The sequence below is a fragment of the Myotis davidii genome, unplaced genomic scaffold (assembly GCF_000327345.1).
Source record: "Myotis davidii unplaced genomic scaffold, ASM32734v1 scaffold705, whole genome shotgun sequence".
Classification (NCBI taxonomy): Eukaryota; Metazoa; Chordata; class Mammalia; order Chiroptera; family Vespertilionidae; genus Myotis; species Myotis davidii.
In genome coordinates, this window is record NW_006296405.1 from 1,466,045 (window position 1) to 1,479,265 (window position 13,221).

The following is a 13,221-nucleotide window of genomic DNA, read 5'->3' on the forward strand; positions in this document are numbered from 1 at the left end:
GAGCCGGCTCAGGCCCACCTCCCCGAACTGGCAGAAACACAGGCCGGGGGCGAGGGAGATCCCGGCGGCGCCGGGAGCGAAGCCCGAGGACAAAAAGAAAACGAAAAAAGACGAGGCTGATGAGAAAGGGGGGTGCCCACTCGCACTTACCTTGCCTGCTAGCACCGGAGCCCAAGGTGCCGCAGCCGCCGCTCACCCACCGGCTCCGCTCGCGCGCGCCAGCACCGCCTAACCGGAAGCGGTCCCTCGCCCCGCCCCTGCCGCCTCGCCAGCGGCCTCCCGACCAATCAGCAACAACCGCGCAGCGGACGCAGAGCTTCCTTGGGTCGCCATTGGTCCCACAGTCGAGTAGCCGGGATTGGCTGGAAAGCGCCACGTCCCCGCCAGCGCGCCCAGCTGCGTGGACCGAATCCCCGTCCAGCACTGGCCCTGAGTCCGGTGGGGACGGCGGCCCCAGCCCCCTTGCCCGGGGCAGGGCGGCTTGTGGGCGCGGCCTCCTGCCTCCGCTCCTGGGTCACAGCGCGTGACTGGGCCTCGGCGGGGCTTCTTGAATAACCCTGCTGGTTGGTTGCCTCCTGCCCCAGTGCCTGGGGTTGGATCCGTCCCACGGTGCTGTGAATGAGAAAGGGGCCACTTGCTAAACCCGAGAGGCTCTGGGGAGGCCTCCCCAGCGGGCCTTACAAACTCAGAGGCCAAAAGCAACCACACCGGATAGTCTGAACCTAAAAGAAGTCTAACTAAAAGCGGGTCAGGGTGGGTGATAGCTTCCTTGACAAAGGTCAATATTATTTTTTATTTTTTAAAATGTTTTATTGATTTTTTACAGAGAGGAAGGGAGCAGGATAGAGAGTTAGAAACATTGATGAGAGAGAAACATGGATCAGCTGCCTCCTGCACACCCCCTCCTGGGGATGTGCCCGCAGCCAAGGTACATACATGCCCCCGACGGGAATCGAACCTGAGACCCTTCAGTCCACAGGCTGACGCTCTATCCACTGAGCCAAACCGATTAGGGCAATCTTTTTCTTTTTAATATGTTTTTATTGATTTCAGACAGGAAGGCAGAGGGAGCTACAGCAATGATGGGGATGGAGCTCGCAACCCCTGCATGTGCCTTGATGGGTTATAGAACCCTGACCTCCTGGTTCATAGATCGATGCTCAACCACTGGCGACAATGGTCAATGTACCTTAACTAAGGCTATTGCCTTAAAAAAATTTTTTTGATTTTTTTGATTTTTTTTTTTTTTACAGAGAGAGGGAGGGAGGAAGGGAGAAAGAGGGAGAAACATCGATTTGTTTTTCCACTTATTTATGCATTTACTGGGTGATTCTTGTATGTACCCTGACTGGAGATCAAACCGGAAACCTTGGTGTGTCTGATGATGCTCTAACCAACTGTGCTACCAGGCTAGGGTCTCAATTGTTGTTTTGCATCTAAAATAACATACCTTTGAGATGTCCAAGTAATCCTTTCCAGACCCCCTCAGTGCACAATCGTGGGCACCAGAGCCCGAGACCACAGAACCCCTTACTGTTTTCTTGTCCCACGCATACCATCTCTATATGCTGTAAATTTTAATTATTCACTATCCTGTACCCACCAATGTAAAAGATGTTTTTCTCCATCTTGCTTTTTAGCCAATCTCAGAGATTCCCCAGTTTTGCTCTCTCCTACTTCCCTAATCTACCACCAAGGGATTTCATGTAAACCTCCTTACATCTCCTCCTTTTATTCTCATGTATGAAATAAGCTACAGCTCTAGCTGATTTGGCTCAGTGGAAAGAGTATTGGCCAGCAGACTGAAGAGTCCTGGGTTTGATTCCAGTCAAGGGCACATGCCCGGGTTGCGAGCTCAAGAGTATTGGCCAGCAGACTGAAGAGTCCTGGGTTTGATTCCAGTCAAGGGCACATGCCCGGGTTGGGTTGCGAGCTCAATCCCCAGTGGGGGGCATGCAGGAGGCAGCTGATCAATGATTCTCTCCCATCATTGATGTTTTTCTCTCTCTCTCTCTCTCTCTCTCCCTCTCTGAGATAAATGAAACCATATTTAATAAAATAAAATAAGCTACAAAACTGCCATTCTCCAGAGCATTTTCTCGATCCATTTAGATTTTGCTTCCTGGCAATTGCCATCAGTGGCTCAAATAAATTCATAAAAATTGTCTACAGGTTTGAACATTTCTTATGCCAACAGTATCAACTGCTAACTGTATTGAACAACGCCAACTTCTTTCCCTTTAGCACTACCTCCATGATGGGGTCACCTAGGGCATGAGGAAAGTGAGGGACAGTGGAAACCCAGAAGGAGGAATAGATTGCAGGGTTAGCGGGGTGGAAGGATATTGGACTCAGGGGAAAAGATGGGAGGTGGTATAGCTGAAGAATGGCAATAATGGATTATTGACAAACGGGTAAAATCAGGGGAGTCGGTGGCTGAGGAGGGTGGAGGACGAGACCATTGGGCAGCAGTTCAAAGAACAGGGACCATGGGAAGAATCATCTATGTGGCTATCGAAATCACTAAGAACTAGAACCTGACAGAACTTAGAAGACAGAACTCAGAAGACAGAACCTACACAGAACCTAGAGACAGAAGAACTTCGCTGGAGAGAACATGGCAAAAGATCCTGGACAGACCTGGCTGCAGGACTTGGTTGGAGAACCTAGACAGAACCTGGCTGAAGAACCCGGCTACAGAACCTGGCGACCGAACCTGGCTGGAGAACCTAAACCGAACCTGGCTGGAGAACCTAGCGAGAGAACTTGGCTACAGAACCTGGCTGGAGAACTGGAGAACCTGGCTGGAGAACCTAGCAAGAGAACATGGACACAGGACTTGGCTGGAGATTGTGGCTAGAGATCCTAGCAAGGCTGCTGATCAACTGAACGCTGTCTCCATGCCATTCCTTCTTCGCCGACTCTGTCCACACCTTTGGGGACCCCTGGACCTGCTGGGGTTGGACCCCAGCAGTGTCATTCTTTCTAATTCCACTTATGGTGACTGGTGTTCCATTTTTGTTCCCTGAATTTCTTATTTTGGACTACATTTTTTATTCTTTTACAATTGGTTGGGGGTATAAATCCTAAATAAATAAAGTACTTAAGACGCCCACAAAAAAAAAAAGAAAAAAAGAACTAGAACCTAATGATTCCTTGGAGCTTACATCCAGGGGCTTACTTTTTAGCCCTCTAACAATTTCAGTTTGAAAACCACTTCAGTGAAGAAAAAGACCCTCCTAGGAAATCTTGAATCAAAGCAAGATCTCCAAAAACACTTTCCAATTGGGGGTGGAGGTGGTAGAGGGTACAGAGGGGATAAAGGGCGGGCAGCCTTTCTGAAATATTCATAGCCTGGTTTTTATTGAAGATGAAATACTGCCCATTTTAAAAAGAGGCTGGTCCATGGGCCATCTGACAGACACTCATTAATAACTCTCTTGGTCTATAATCGATGAACCACTGATTTCACCTGTGCTCGGGGCCTGTATGTCCTCTCTTTGGAATTGATCATTTAATGAGCACTAACAAGGTGTGTTGACATTTCAAGGGGGTGTCATATATGAAGTAAATCGAGCCAGAGTTTGTAGGGCTGAGACATGAGCCAAGTTAGCAAGTTTAAATACAAAAGAGAAATCCCCTCTATCTCACACATCTTGCCTAACTACCTCCTGCAGGAATCTTGTGTAGTCTCACACCCAAGCCTCCGTGTGGGACAACAGGGCCTGGCTAGCAAGTCCAAGTTAGGGATGGGCTAAGAAAGAAGGTCCCAAACTTAACTCAGAAAAGTGGGGCTAACAAGAAACCTGAGGGGTGGGTGGAGGTGGTAGAGGGTACAGAGGGGATAAATGGTGATGGGAAAAAACAACCCCAACTTCTTTGAAATGAAGAAACATGAAAAATAAAAGAAAAAAGAAAAACTGGGCCAAAAGAGAAAGAGAGGCCCGTGGCTAGAATTCATACCTGGCCCCTTATACTAGTCTAAGCAGAGAAGAAAACACATTATTATTATTTTTTTTTGTATATGGCCTTACTTTCAAGTTTTAAATTAGGTAATTAGGAGCTTGGTGAGGCATATTTCTTCTCTTGTTCTCCAGCTTCTCTCCCAACTCTCTCCTGTTTCCTTTTCTTACCATCTCTCCTTATCTCCCGTCTTTTCTGATCTCCTCCCCCCACCTTCCTCTTCACCTCCATCTTGTTCTCTTCCACCTCTCCTCTGATCCTGCTCCCCTTCCCTCCCTTTTCTCTTTCTCTCGGTGGTCCTGGCCCTTCCGAGAGCATGTCTTCTTGTGCCTGCCTGGTGGTGGAAAGGAGGCGAGGAGGTCACAAAGTTACGTGCTGGATAATGCTTTTCATCTGGAAGCCACGCTCCCAAATGGGTCTCCAAGGAAAGGCTATGCTATCCACGTGAGGTGATGCTAGATTTTCCTTGGCTGCAGCTTTCTCCTTCTCTCCATTCAGACAGAGTCCCTCAGAAAGTTGAATGCTGCAGAGCGGTGTTGGCAAGGGCCGCTTCGATTCTCCCCAATGTGAAAGGGTGGCTCAAATAGAATTTCCTGTTAATTTAAAAGAGAAAAAATTCAATAAGATATAGCTTGCCTAAATAGCTCTTCTGTGGGCACACAGATATTTGTGTTAGTTTTTTAAATTGTCAACTATTAATTACAGGTATCTTATAAGAGTTAGTGGTTTATTAATAATATTTGACTCTAGGAAACAGAAACCACTCTACCTATCTCCGGTTACACCAGTGGTTCCCAACATGGGGCACATGACCCACTGGGGGCAATTTGATTTTTCAGGGGGGCGATTTGAGAATGAGTTATTAACAGTGAATTTTTTGCATTTCTTATGGTTCTAAGGGCCTCATATATAGTATATAAATATATATTGTGACATATTTATGCATTTCAGTTCTCTATTATACAGTTTTGAAACTTTATTTGCTATTTTTTCATATCACTTCATATTTTTACTATTTTTTAAACAATTTCTTAGTGATCTCTTCCTCAGTACTTCAACTGTCCTTTCATTCTTTTATTTTTCTCTTTCATGGATACCATGTTCTTTGGAAGCTTGTTTAGACCAAGTTAATGGCCTTTTAGAAAAAAAACGACCCATGGGTTGCTTAGTGTAAAAAAACAAACAAACAAGTTAATGGCCTTTTAGGCTTCCTCCCCATGAATAGGAGTTCACTTTTTGAATAATAAGAATTATATGTCACGGGGGGTGAGGGGGCATAGGATGTTAGAGATGCTTAGATGGGGCATAGCCAAAACAGGTTGGGAACCACTGGGTTAGAAAGCACATAGGGAGTAGTTAATGATTGTGTGTTAAATGAATACATGGATGGATGGATGAGCCTTGGAGCATGGAGAGATACGGGCTGGGCCCAGGGAAGTTGCCCCTACTCCCACCCCTCCTGGCCACGCTCCTCCTCACTTTCTGCAGCAGACGGTTGAGGCTCCCCAAGAGCTCAGAAAAAGAAAAGGGAGAGCCGGGTCCTCACCTCCTCAAAGGCAGAGCCCACGGAACTGCAGAGGCAGCCCTCATGTCTCCACCCACAGAGAGAAAGCAGCTCTAGCGACAACAGTGCCATCCCAGTCTCTATCCCCTCAGAGCCACTTTGTAGGAACTCTCAAAGGCCTCTGGGGGCTCCTGAGGTGCCACACTCAGCGTTTCACTCAGCCCAATTGGAGGTAAAGAAGACCAGGGCAGGGGAAAATGGCTGAAGTGCTGTGGTTGGCACCCCCAACTCCCACCCCACAGCCTCCAGGCAGTACCCTGGGGACCCAGGATCTGAACCCCTGCCTGAGGTCAAACTCCCGGTCCGTCCTGAGGCAGCCAGATGAATCCCATGACCGTACCTATGAATAGAGTCAGCTGTGGCCTCGTGGAGGCTGCCAACGTGCTGAGGAGTGAGAGGGGCTGCGGCCCAGAGGGATTCTCCCTTTCCCACTCTCCATAGGTCAAGGAATCCCTCCAACTGAGGTCGCGGGTGCACGGAATGCTGTCTTCACTGGAATTATCTTTCTCTGGGTCAAAGAGAGGAGGCATTTGTTTGCACTTTAATTCACAGAGCATGCTCACAGAGGATGGCCACCATCTGCAGGGTGTTTATTAACGGGTCAGGTACTAGTCCAAACAATTATGTGTACTAATACTCATTTAATCCTCACAGAGAGCCCGAGAGGTCAGCACTGCCGTATGAGGACTCTGAGGCCCAGCAAGGTTAAGTTACTTACCCAGGGTCACATACTGAGGCAGAGCCAGGGTTCAAAGCCAGCCAGCCTGGCTCCGGAGCCCATGATTTTAGCACTATATCATGGGAACAAGGCAACGCCAGTGAAAGGGAGGAACCAATGTGGCTGGAGAGGTTAACTGCGTGAACTTGCCCGGGAGATTCAGCTAGCTGAACTAGCAATGGGCTTGAACCCAGGTGGCCTTAAGCCAGATCCTGTTCTCGGTCCACTTGGCCTCAGCTCCTCAAAGGATGGCTCACAGCCCAGCAGCTTTGGCATCGCCAGGGATCATGTTAGAAATGTAGAGTTTCAAGGGAACACTTTGTAACCTCTGTATGAATGTCTATCTGCTGTGCTATGTACCTGAAACTAATACAAATTGGTGTTGAATGCAAAATGTAATCGACAATTTTTTTAAAAAAAAGAAGAAATGCAGTTTCAGGTTCACCCAGGGCCACTGAACAGATTCTGCATTTTAACAAGACCCTAGTCTGCACATTCAGGTCTGGGAAGCACTTCAACAGGTCACACCACCTGCTGATGGAGAGTTGAAAGGTTTAGCCACCCAGGCAAGCTTCGGGATACTGGTTTTTCATAACGTAGTTCTCTCTCTCTCTCTCTCTCTCTCTCTCTCTCTCTCTCTTTCCAAAAGTTCCAAGAGGTTGGAGTGTGACTCTCCTTCTGACTGAGAGGGTACACTGCTTGGTCCAAAAAGAAAATGAGTTTCTTTAGCTCCAAGGAAAGAGAAGGGTCCTGAGGGCTCCCCAGGATGACTATTTGAAATCAGCCCAGGGACATCTCGGGAGTGGCAGTGTCTGTGACACCAGATAGCCTATGACTCTGAAATTGTAGCTGTTCTCTGAAGTCCTAGAATGTAAATATTGTCTATTTCTGTTTTCCTCAGCCTTAACCTCAAAGGGGTGTGGTGTGTGTGTGTGCACGTGCGCATGTGTGATTGGATGTATGTGCCAAAACAGAAAGGAATCACCGTTTTATTATCAGTTACATAACATGAGGAGGCATTCACAGATTTGAAGAAAATGTGGGCCAGCATCAGCTCCACTCACATTTAGGGCGGGGGCTGGGGCCTGGCAGCCTCCAGGCTGGATTTGGCCTGTAGATATGTTTTGTGTGCCCACTAAGTGTTGGCCTACACTGTGCTTTAATTTTTTTTATGGGTGGGGAATATGTCACATAAAAATCCAGTTTTTTGGCTTCTCTTGAAAAAAAAAAAAAAAACCAGAGTATCTAGCAACACCAGGCCTGTGTTCTAGCATGGAAACAATTAATTGAAGCCTTAATTAAAACCTCCACTTTCTCATTGCCACTGTCCCTGTCACTCCCTATTGTCTCCTCAATGCTGAAACCAAGTGTCAGCCCAGCTGCTGTTTTGCTTATGATAGAGTTGAGAGAAAAGTCAACCATTCCTTAGATCCATGACATGTAGCCTCTTTACCCATTTATACCATCTGCAGACAGTTGAGTGTGTAATCCCTGGCCTGAATGAAAGTTGGCAGAGCGCCCCTGGGATCTACATACTCCTCTAAATTTCTAAATATAACATGAAATTCTGGCTGCTTCCTGAGCCAGTTTGGAGGAATAATTTATTAATGGTGTGGTGCATGGATATTTACTGAGCTATTGTGTTCCCAGTCTGGTGCTTGCCACTGTGGATAATTCAGGGGCGTGGAAGAAATTGTAGTATTCGTTGAAGAAACAAGATTGAAACCTATGAAACAATTAGGGAATCATGTAACAAAGGTTATGACCAAGGAAAGTTTTGTCTGGGCAGAAAGGTGTTGTGAGGTGTACCTGGAAGGAAAGATAGGATTTAGAATGCAGCATCAGGGGGAGGGGGCAGAGGGAGGATGTCTAAGGCATGGACAAGGATGGCCCATGTGTGGCTAGAGTGGAAGATTTGGGCTAGAGAAGGAGATGAGGCAGAGGGCACCTAATTGAGGAGGAGAAAGTGACCAGTGAGATGGGTAAGAGAGGAGAAGTTAATGTAGAGTCATGCATGCCAAAATGAGTGGATTTGCCCAGCTGGCGTGGCTCTGGTTGAGCATCAACCTATGAACCAGGAGGTCACAGTTCAATTCCCTGTCAGGGCACATGCCCGGGTTGTGGGCTCAAGAGTGTGCAGGAGGCAGCTGATCAATGATTCTCTCTCATCATTAATGTTTCTTTTTTTAAAAAAAAATATTTTTATTGATGCAGAGAGGAAGGGAGAGAGAGAGATAGAAACATCAATGGTGAGAGAATCACTGATCGGCTGCCTCCTACACGCCCCCTACTGGGTTCGAGCCCACAACCAGAGATATGCCCATGACTGGAATTGAACCCAGGACTCTTCAGTCCGCAGGCTGACGCTTTATCCACTGAGCCAAACCAGCTAGGGCTCATCACTGATGTTTCTATATCTTTCTCCCTCTCCCTTCCTCTCTGAAATCAGTGTGTGTGTGTGTGTGTGTGTGTGTGTGTGTGTGTATGTGTGTGTCTTTAAATGAGTGGATTTGGGGTAAACCAGAACCTGGAGATAAACAGGGAATCAGCTGCTGTTCCAGTCACACGGACTCTGTCTCTTCCCAGAATGCCCTGACTCTAATGCTTTGGCCAGCCTGCTTGTCCTCATCCTCTGTGACTTGGCTCAGACCCCAGGCCTCTGGGACAGCTTCCTGGGGGGAGTGAGGCACCCTGCCTTTGTGCCGCTGTGGCACCCTAGGCGTGAGCTCTGAGTGCTGCCTGGAAAAAGAGGTTTTGTAATCTGGGGATTTACCCATCTGACCCCACCAAATTATAAACCCCTTGGAGGGGCTACTGTGTCTTCCTTCACTGGGACGCCAAAGCCTACAACAGTGTTTGGCACTTACCAAGTACTCAGTAGCATGTTTCTGAATGAGCAAATGAATGAGTGAACTAGAGGATTGCTCTAGTAGTTCAGGCAAGAGGTGATAGGTGGACAAGGGGAGGATCTGTCGGTATAGGACACATTTCAAAGAAAGAAATTGGGAGGATTTGGTGCCAAGTTGACTATGGTGGCCAGAGAGTCTAGACTCTAGAGGAACTCCAAGGTAAGGTATGAAAGGACATCCTGACAGCTAGAAACTCTGGGACGGGGAGCGAGAGACAATTCCATTCCTGCATTTGCAGAGCAAAAGGTTCTCTGAGACACGGTGCCCGGTACCCCCTGTTTACCTGAGTTGTCCTTTTTTGTCTTGGTCTTTTTGCTTCTCCTGGAACTCCAGCCATTTCAGGATCAAGGAAATGAAGGGCAAAGGGGGAAAAAACAGAGATGAAATTCTCATTTTAAATCTTGTTTCTCGTTACATTTTTTCCTGATTCTAAAACTTTAGAGGCAGATATAAGCTGTGCCTCTATTGGGTGAATGAGACACATATTAAAATACCAGAAGGAAATTAAGGAAGGGGAGGTGGGGTGGCAGGGAGCAGACCCCGGATGCTGACGTGGCAGAGGAGGCGTGGGTGTGGCTCCATCTGCTGAGTCCTGTGTCTCAGCCATTTATTTCCATTGCTGTAACCTGCATATTGTTGTCCACACACAAAAACGGATACAATTGCAACCAGACTAGAGAGTCTGCCCAAGTGAGGAGAAAAGTCATCCCTCAGGGCTTCATTCTGGGGAATTAAGGAGAAGAAACGAAATGACCGTAACAAAGCCATTATCGAGATAACAGCAGAGCAAAAATGAACTTCTCCCTGCTTCTCACATCCCGTTGATCCGTTTTTACATGACAGCCCAGGCTGGGTTGCCATAGCTCCCTGGCTGGTCCCTCTACACCTATTCTCCCTCTCTTCGTATCAAATGTCACTGCAACAGCCAGCACGACCTTTTCAACATGTAAATTGGATCATGTTACCTCCCAGTTAAAAATGGTGCTAAGGCTCTCATTACACTCAAAGTCTCAGTTCATTTGCATGGCTTCCCAGGTCCCCCCTGGTTTGGCCCCTCCCCACTTGTACTAACGTCCTTCTATTGCCACTCCTCTCCCCACACTGGGCTTCCTCCCCTTTCTCTAAACTCATCGAGCTTCTTCCTCAGGATGAAGTGTGTCTTACACTCATTTGTGCCCTTGACCTGTACCACGTTTTCCGCCCTTTATCTGGCTAGTGCCCAAATAACGGTTTTAATCTCCTCTGGCCTTCTGGAAATATTCAAAGCTCTCTGTGCTAGAGATTGCCAATGGGCCCCCAGGATTTCTTCTTCCCTCCTCCCTTGGGGACAAGCATCTACTTCTGTATTGGGCACGTGCAGAATAGAGAAGGCATTTCCCAGCTTCCGTTGCAGCTGAGTGTGGTCATGTGACTGAATTGTGGCCTATGAATAGAAACAGAAGCCGTCCTTCAAATAGTAATTTTAAAAATTTAAATTTTTAACATTCTGAGACAAAAAGTTACATCAACATATCTTGTTCTATTAGAGTCCAGCACTCCCCAGCTCAGCAGTATGACATCTTATTCAGAAATTTTTTTTAAAAATTTTAAATTTATTTAGGTAACACTTGATCCAGAAATTTCTTAATTATAGATTTCTATATGATATGCAGAGTGGAGAGCCAGTATAAATTCTTTAACAGTGGGCAACTAACAATTTTTCTGGTGTTAACATTTTTCTACTTCTAGCCCAAGGCAGCCTTAATAATACAAGTTAATATTTATTGAGAGTTTATTTAAATCTGCCTCTAAACCTGCTGAGGAGTGTGGCAAGCACTTCATGCTTTGGGGCTCACGTAATCCTGACAATATCTGGATGCGGTTGGAACTATCATCATTTCCATTGTGCGGATCTGAAAACTGGCCCCGGAGAGTTTAGCAATGTGCCCACGGGCTCACAGGCAGAGCAGTGACTTGGGCCCAGTTCTGTGTGAGCTCTGACCCACTCTGAGAGATTTTTCTCCTCAGACTCTGTTGGTTTTCAGTTTACTAACGGCACTCTCAAAGAAAACTTTCTTTTTGTTGTTCTGTGTCTGAACTGCTGGTCCCTGTTGTGACAAAAATCTCTTCTTTGATAACTTTGTTTTTCTCTTCTGGTGATCATTACAATTTATTTCTGTCCTCCTTTTTTTTAAAAAAACAAAACAAAAAAACAACAACCCACAAATCAAGTTCACTAGGGCCCTAGATCCCACTTAATCTTTGCTCTCTGGTTGTAGTGCCCAGTGGAGTAAGTATTTTCAACTCCTGTCTCTCTCATACCAACCAGTCTTAAGACTCAAACCTTAAGTCATCTACACATACATGGATATTTCCTCAGGCATGGAAAAAAATAGGCCTGCACAATGGAGCTTTCCAGAACAGGCTATACATTGAGAAAACAACCATAGAAGATTCATAAAGTCCAATCAGAGGCCAGGTGAGTAGGTCAAGGAACTCACGGAACAGACAGTGTTTTAAACAATGTTTTGTTTATTTCTCTGTAGGGACTAAGAATTGGATGAGAAATTAGGTTTTACTTTTTTACCGGTGTTACTAACTTATTCTTATTATTGGAGAGTTACTTTTATTTTCTTTTTTAATCCTCACCTGGGGATATGTTTATTGATTTTTAGAGAGAGGGGAAGGGGGGAGAGAGAGAGAGAGAGAGAGAGAAGAAAGAGAAATATCCATCGGTTGCCTCTTGTATACACCCTGACCAGGGACCAAACCTGCAACCTTTCGGTGTGCTGCATGACACTCCAACCAACTGAACTACCTGGCCAGGGCACTTTTCATTTTTTATAAGATTCCTCCTCTGGAGTCAAGGCTGCTATGCTTGCCACGTGGAGGAAGAGAATATGGCCAAGAGAACTGGGGAAAGGTTGCCCTGAGTCAGGGATAACGCTGGGTCCTAGGTGGCAGTATTTCATGCCCGTCCCTGTGCTCATTAACCAAGTTTCTTGGTTTTTGGCTCTCACAGCCCAGGCCACCTGGGCTGCAGGAAGGGATGTCAGGCTGGCCTGATTTAAGTCATGTACCTGAACCGGTTGTGCTGGTGCAAGTCAGCAAAAATCAGAGAGAGGGCCTCACTCTCCCCCTTGGCCATCAACTGCAGGAGGCTCTCGCTGGGCTGGGAGGCTTGAGGTTTCTTCTGTACTAACTGGATGGGAGAGAAAAAAAGCAAAGCCAGATGGTTAAGACCCTAGAGTCTCTGTATTTTCCTAATATCATGATCCAAGCCCTAAAGTGTTAGAACTCAAACTGTTCCATTGGGTGGCCATGTCACGGGTTCAGAGAGGCAATTCTGAGGCCATATCTGCTTATACTGTCTGGATTGTTATAAATATCCTTTGGTGCCCAAAGGATAACATTGTCATTGAATACTTTATTTTATTTTGTTTTTTATTGATTTCAGAGAGGAAGGGAGAAAGAGAGAGAGAGAGAGAGAGAGAGAGAAACATCCATGATGAGAGAGAATCATTGATCAGCTGCCTCCTGCACGCCCCACACTGGAGATCAAGCCTGCAACCTAGGCATGTGCCGTTGGCCGGAATCAAACCTGGGACCCTTCAGTCTGCAGGCTGACGCTCTATCCACTGAGCCAAGCCGGCTACGGCTGTCATTGAATACTTTAGACATAATTTAGTACATAACCTATTCTCATTAATATACCTTAATGTTATCAATAGCCTATTCAGATGCTATTGGTTTTATATTTAAATGTAGGGGAATAAAATATTTATTGTAGGAACTTAATGAATGTTTTAAAAATTGACTTCTCTAAGAAAAGTCGGATATTGAGCTGCTTTTTACATCTGACATAAATTGCCTTCTTTCCTGTTGCCTGCGATACTCCGAAGGTGTTCCAGAAGTACAAGCTGCTCATAGTCATCCATTTATTCTTTACTGAGTGCAAACTATGTGCCAGGCACTGGGGATAGAGCCGTGAAGAAGACAGATAATGCCGAAACCGGTTTGGCTCAGTGGATAGAGTGTTGGCCTGCGGACTGAAAGGTCCCGGGTTCGATTCCGGTCAAGGGCATGTA

General features: G+C 46.4%; 2 protein-coding genes across 3 annotated transcripts in view; both read right to left on the bottom strand.

Moving 5' to 3' along the window:
• CALU (calumenin) overlaps window positions 1–258 on the bottom strand; it is a 33,904-nt gene extending 33,646 nt beyond the window's left edge. The window contains exon 1 of one of the 2 annotated variants that reach the window (XM_006771398.2): window positions 151–258. The gene's annotated coding sequence lies outside the window, so the exon portion shown is untranslated. The remainder of the gene's footprint in view (window positions 1–150) is intronic. The other variant, XM_006771399.2, reaches the window with a different exon arrangement.
• A 1,833-nt stretch (window positions 259–2,091) lies between these two features.
• FAM71F1 (family with sequence similarity 71 member F1) overlaps window positions 2,092–13,221 on the bottom strand; it is a 19,118-nt gene continuing 7,988 nt past the window's right edge. Inside the window, exons 4-8 of the mRNA XM_015568902.1 lie at window positions 12,214–12,335; window positions 9,438–9,475; window positions 5,868–6,035; window positions 3,146–4,556; window positions 2,092–2,537 (exon numbers count right to left, since the gene is read on the bottom strand). Coding sequence (XP_015424388.1) covers window positions 4,543–4,556; window positions 5,868–6,035; window positions 9,438–9,475; window positions 12,214–12,335 — 342 coding nt within the window. The 3' untranslated portion in view covers window positions 2,092–2,537; window positions 3,146–4,542. The remainder of the gene's footprint in view (window positions 2,538–3,145; window positions 4,557–5,867; window positions 6,036–9,437; window positions 9,476–12,213; window positions 12,336–13,221) is intronic.